At 41.4% G+C, this 6000-nt stretch overlaps 1 protein-coding gene across 1 annotated transcript in view; it reads right to left on the bottom strand.

Annotated features, from left to right (window-relative positions):
• Nucleotides 1-5782: 5782 nt before the first annotated feature.
• kcnt1b (potassium sodium-activated channel subfamily T member 1b) overlaps nucleotides 5783-6000 on the bottom strand; it is a gene marked incomplete at its 5' end in the record, with an annotated part of 317351 nt that continues 317133 nt past the window's right edge. Inside the window, one exon of the mRNA XM_084308105.1 lies at nucleotides 5783-5914. Coding sequence (XP_084164231.1) covers nucleotides 5794-5914 — 121 coding nt within the window. The 3' untranslated portion in view covers nucleotides 5783-5793. The remainder of the gene's footprint in view (nucleotides 5915-6000) is intronic.

The following is a 6000-nucleotide window of genomic DNA, read 5'->3' as shown; positions in this document are numbered from 1 at the left end:
GAACCCAGCATCTCCTGCGTTGGTGGCGAGCGCCTTGCCCACTGCGCCACCTAGCCACCCTTATATATATATATATATATATATTGAAGTAGTAGTATTTGTATCAACGTCTGTATGTAGTCAACAACTGACTGTTAAATCAAATAAATAATGTACAATTTAATAATATTTCAACAATATTTATTGTAAATGTTCACATTGAACTGGAGGGATTATAAATAATAAATAATATAATTTCAAGTAAAACAAGGGCTGCATTTAAATATAAAAATACATAAGAGAGCTTTTGATTTTTTTTAAATAAATTGCTTCATTTTAGAAAAATGAAATAAAAAGTGCAGCTTGAGTTTCCCACTCCATTTCACATCTCTGTGTATCTCCATACGCAAAGTACCTAGGAATCATATTAGACAAGAAACAAAAATTTGATAAATGGGTACATTATGTATGTAAGAAGATCAAGCCTAATTTAAACAGTTTTTGTTTTATTTGAAAGGATCTGTCAACTAAAGCTGCTAAACTTTATATGCACGCTATGATTCTTTCCCACTTGTCTTACTGTATCACATCATGGTCACAAACCTCACAAACCATACTAAAACCCAAACTATACAAACAGGCTATAAAAACCATTGGCCGTAAACGTAAACCAATGCGATGGCATCACTGCGGTATTTTGAGTAAGCACAATCATTTCACGTTTGAACATTTAAAAATGTTTCTAATTGTCTGTAATATTAGACTTGTTTTTAAATGTTTGCACAATCATGTCATCTTTATTTTCTGGACTGGTGGTTAGATGGAGCTCTAGCAGAGCAAACACAAGCTTCCAATAATGGTGACTGTACTGTTCCCATGTGCAAGAGTTTGTTATAGGACAGTCTGCCTTTTCCGTTAAAGGGGCAAACTTATGGAACTCTCTGCCTACTGGCTTAAAACTGCAGTCCAATGTCAATGTCTTCAACAGAGGGCTCAAAGTATGGTTGAAATCAAAGCGGCAGTGCTCACATGTGTAGATGCGGACTGGTTTTGTTGTTTTGATCATGGACTCTTGTTCTGGTAACTATTTGTTCTGATTTGTGATTTTAATTCTGTATTATACTGTTCATTTTATTCTATCTTTTAGAAAAGCCTCAATGGACTGGTGTTGAAAACTAGCACTTGTGCTATAAACACGCAAACAACACATCTGGTCTGTCCACTGTGACTGGTCCAATGTAGCTGTGGTGTCCATTTTAAATAAAAGTTTTAATTCATTCATGCTTAGAGAATAGATGGATACATAGATGCTTAGAGAAAGATACAGAGATAGAGACATATATGCTTAGAGAGAGACAGAGAAATATAAACAGATAGAGTCAGAGATACCTAGAGATAGAAAGAGAAAAACTGAAGGAGTGAAGTGAAGGGGAAGAGGAGACGAGAGGAAAAAAGAATAGAGAAGAGAGGGTGTAGAGGAGTGTCTTTCCTCCAGAACCCTCCAGACTTCCTAATGACGCACGCACACACACACATTTAGAATATTTATTTATGTCCACATAAAGACTGTTTAAAGGACACAAATATTATCAGTGCACTTTATTACTTATTCTGATACATTCGTGCCCAAATTGGCAATGGCAACCAAAGTTACACACAAACATGGATGATGAACCTGACAATCAACACAGCTCATGGGTACAGATAGCAGCGTCTTCTCCAAATTGCGCGGCTGCCAATAATAGCTGACACTGAGCAATATCTTGCTAACTGTTTGGCTCTTCCCTTCGAAAGACCGGCCAAACTCAAGGCCTCTAACAGCCAACTTATGAACATGACCCAGGCTTCCAAATATGAAGACACGCACGCACACACACAGGTCAGAGGACTTGGAGACGGCTGCTACAGTAGGTCAGGACTTGGAGAGGGCTGCTAGGTCAGAGGACTTGGATGTAGAATAGGATATGTGTGGGGGGGTAGGGGTCATGAGAGTTACAATGATTTATGTTTTTTTTTCATCTTTGCTTGCTGTCGGTGTTGAGAACCAGATGGGAGAGGAACTCATTTCAAGTTTAACGACTTGATGTTAAACGTCTGCACTTTTCTCCGCCTGATTTTTCTATTTTTCTCCCCATCCCAATTTAGTCGTTATGCCAATTCCCCCCCTCCCCTACCTGGTTTGTTGTGCGCATGTTCCTCCTGGTCGGTACAAGGGAACCCTGAAGTCTACCACACGCTTCCTCCGACACATGTGGAGACAGCTAGTGGCTCTTTTTTCACCTGGCTGCGAGGACTCTCATTGCTGAAGCGTAACGCATGGGAGGTCACGCTGCCTTCACCATTTCCTGCCTTTCGCTGAGCAGGCGCCCAGACCTGACCTGTAGGCGTCACTGTCCACAACGCCAGATTACCACCCTCGACTTCCCTCCCACTAACTCAGCCAAACGAGTTAGTATGACGATCGGCCCAAGCCGCAGGCAATGCTGACTCCGGGAGTCGAGACCGCAGCCTCTTGCATTGGTGACAAGCGCAATCTCCGCTATGCCATCCGACCACCCCAGGGCACAACAATCTTGAATAAGTAATACAATTTAAATAAATCAAGAAAAGACCAAATACTCTAGTGTTTCTAGTAATGATTTATCTATTTTCTATGACTGTGGGTCAATTATACCACCCTAGTAGAATAATAACAATAATTCACAATTATTTAATCAACCGATTTGTGTTACCAAGCATCATATTGGGAAGTTACGTGTGTTTGTATTCCTATTCTCATTATGAGGAAAGCGATGAAATTAAGATTAAAAGAAGCGTTTTCATGTGTCCGGCTGCATGCAGCATTTATTTGTTTCATATTTTACATGTAGAGAAGTCCACCGACTTCATAATAAGAAAAATAGTACAAAATGGATCGACTCTTTTTTGGACAATGACATAAAAACATGGCAACGTGAAAGTAAACATAGGCCCATAGGCTCGAGACACAGGGAGGACATGCATCGTCCTGTAAATACACAGTATCAGATGATAATGGTTCCAGATTGCAAGCAGTTGACATGTAACGGATGACTCTTAAGTCATTAGGACTTCACACTGGCCAGCAAAAACATCTTGTCTTTCTTGGCAAGCTGTATATCAAAACTCATGCGTTCTTGTGTCTGCATGCTCCTTGTTATATTACAGTATGGACAGTTGGAGCTTTGCAGTGAACACTCAACTCTCTGAACTAGAGAATAGCCTTTGGGGTTGAAGTGTTGTTGGAGAGTGATGGTGGCACAGGAAGACCTTGTTGAAATAGGATTGTAATATAGCTGATATCCTCCGTAGTGGTCACGCACTCTCTCTTCAGGTCACCTGATCTGTAAACTGCCCAACGGAGGGCCCTTGGCTGGCATTAAGCATAGTATATATTACTGCCCTACTGAAAGCCCTTGGCTGGCATTAAGCATAGTGTATATACTGCCCTACTGAGAGCCATTGGCTGGCATTAAGCATAGTATATACTGCCATACTGGGAGCCCTTGGCTAGCATTAAGCATAGTATATACAGCACCAACTGTACATTTCAATGGGACGATTTACAAAATGGATACCCATCCGTCCTGTAAATCACTCCGGGTTCCTCTGAATAAACGTCCGTCATCGTCCTAATCTTTCATCCGGTCCAACTGTCGCAAATCTCAAAACTTCACACAGATAATGATATGAAATGATTCCCTCGCTTCCATATTCCTTTGACAAACTAAAGAAATGGCACACACCTACTGTAAATAGACCTATAGGCACACAAACAATGGCAAACTATATAAAAACGTTGAAATGTACAACACTATGTTTCGACTGCATCTTCATAGTACTGTGCGTGGGAATACTGTCGGCCATATTGTATAGATTTAGGTTAAAGGGTCATGCTATTATGCTCTAGAACACCCCCCCCCCCCCCCCCCCCGCCTCTGCGGAGCTTAGTGCAAAAGTATTTCAAGTCCTGTTTCATTTTTTATCATACGGTATAGACCAAAAATAACTTGATGGGTCTACCAAACAATGCACATATAAAGTTACTATTTACAGTGAAGTCAGACACACAGCTGAACAACGATAAATAACTAAACATGTTTCAAATGAAGATGAAATAGATTAAATACTGCAAACAGATTATCACCTTGTGTGGCCCTGTACGGAAAACCCTTCATTTTGTCTGTACAGATAAGACATGACTGTGCCTGTAGTTAACTGTGCAAAACAATGACATCACTTGCAGCGCACTTCCTGTAGTTATCTGCAAAACAATGACATCACTTGCAGCGCACTTCCTGTAGTTAACTGTGCAAAACAATGACGTCACTCGCAGCGCACTTCCTGTAGTTAACTGTGCAAAACAATGACGTCACTCGCAGCACACTGCCTGTAACTGTGCAAAACAATGGCATCACTTGCAGCACACTTCCTGTAGTTAACTGTGCAAAACAATGACGTCACTCGCAGTACTTAACAGCTACTGTATGAAACTGGATTACCATGACATTTAGAAATGAATTCTTCCTAATCCACAGGTCCAAATTAATTCAAATTGACAAGAATAATGAGTTCTAATAAAATGTTCTAACAGATACTGTTATAGCCCTGATATGAAGAGAAAATAACACTGGCATAGAGAGAAGATATACAGAATGGCACATGCTGCATAAAGCTTGTTAAGAAGATATTCAACAAAAGAAAGTACATTAGACAAGAAGAATGGCACATGTACATATGGATATGTCTATAATGCAACAACTTATTGTTAACCGGCTGAAAGTATTCACTCTTGTACAATAATCACAACAAACATTTTCAGTGTCCAAAACAACACAACAGTGGGGGAAAAAGGCTGTCGCATCATGTGTTACGGCCAGCGAGTGTCCCTTCGCCAGTGCCCTCTCTAACATTCTTTGCTTAGAAAAAAGAGTTTGTGCTCATAAGAGAAATAAATAAAATATTATAAATACTGTGAACTAAAATGAAATGTAGGAAGTCAGTGCACAACATGTATGATCAAACTATATCTCTGAAGTTCATAACAAATAACAGCATGATTGTTTTGGCCCTAGGTGATGAACTAGTGATGAACTAGTCACTTGTTGGCCAAGCCACAATGTCAAAAATGTCTTATTTTGTCTAAAATTACCCAAAAGAAAATAAATATATATTTGTTTTACCTCGTTTTGAATTCAGGGTTAGGTGTGAGGTCTCTGGTTAAAGTAAGGGCTTATAAACATAAACAAACAAACGGAACATCATGATGGCTTTGCAGCTTGGCCAACAAGCGACAGCCAGAAGGGGCAGAGAAGCTGATCGTTGCTCGAGGACAACATCTCCCAGAACATGGTGAGTGAAATGACCTCATATCCTATCAAAACAATAACACGCATAACTTCTTCAGAGTTTCACCTCTGACATCATCAGTCTCTTAGTCCCCTGGTTGGTTCCCCGCACGGAGGGGGGCGTCACCGTGTCGGACTGCTCCATATTCTCTACGTCTTTTGCTAAGGCCAATGTCTGACAGCAGGTAGGAGTTAAGGGGTTAATGACGAGGCACTGCATCCTTCCATAGCAGCTCGATGGGATACCGTAGGTCTCTAAAAAGGGTCATCGTCTTAGACACACACCTCGCCTTCGACTCAAAGGACATGTAACACACATTCTCCACCAACAGTGCTTCTCTGTCCAGGACTCAACCTCAGCTTTCCAAGCCCTGTATGGCCTGGGGAGGGTTTGGAGGTAACGTTCAGGGACAGGGTCTCTCTGCATCATGTCGGGGAGGTTGGGTTCTCAGAGGTGGGTCTCGCTCCTCGTGTCTGTGCCAAAGTCCTGGAGGTGTCTAGTGACGGGGGCCGGCCCTGGGGGCGTGTCGTCCTGCACGTGCGCCAGCGGGTCTGACCGGATAATGTACCTGCAGGGAGACATCGAGAGCGGCTGACAGAATCAATCCCATCCACTTATAATTGAAGGATATCACTGTTTTTCATATGGTTATAA

The sequence above is a fragment of the Notolepis coatsorum genome (genome assembly GCF_963971535.1).
Source record: "Notolepis coatsorum genome assembly, chromosome: 2".
NCBI lineage: Eukaryota > Metazoa > Chordata > Actinopteri > Aulopiformes > Paralepididae > Notolepis > Notolepis coatsorum.
This window is presented reverse-complemented; position numbering and strand designations above follow the sequence as displayed.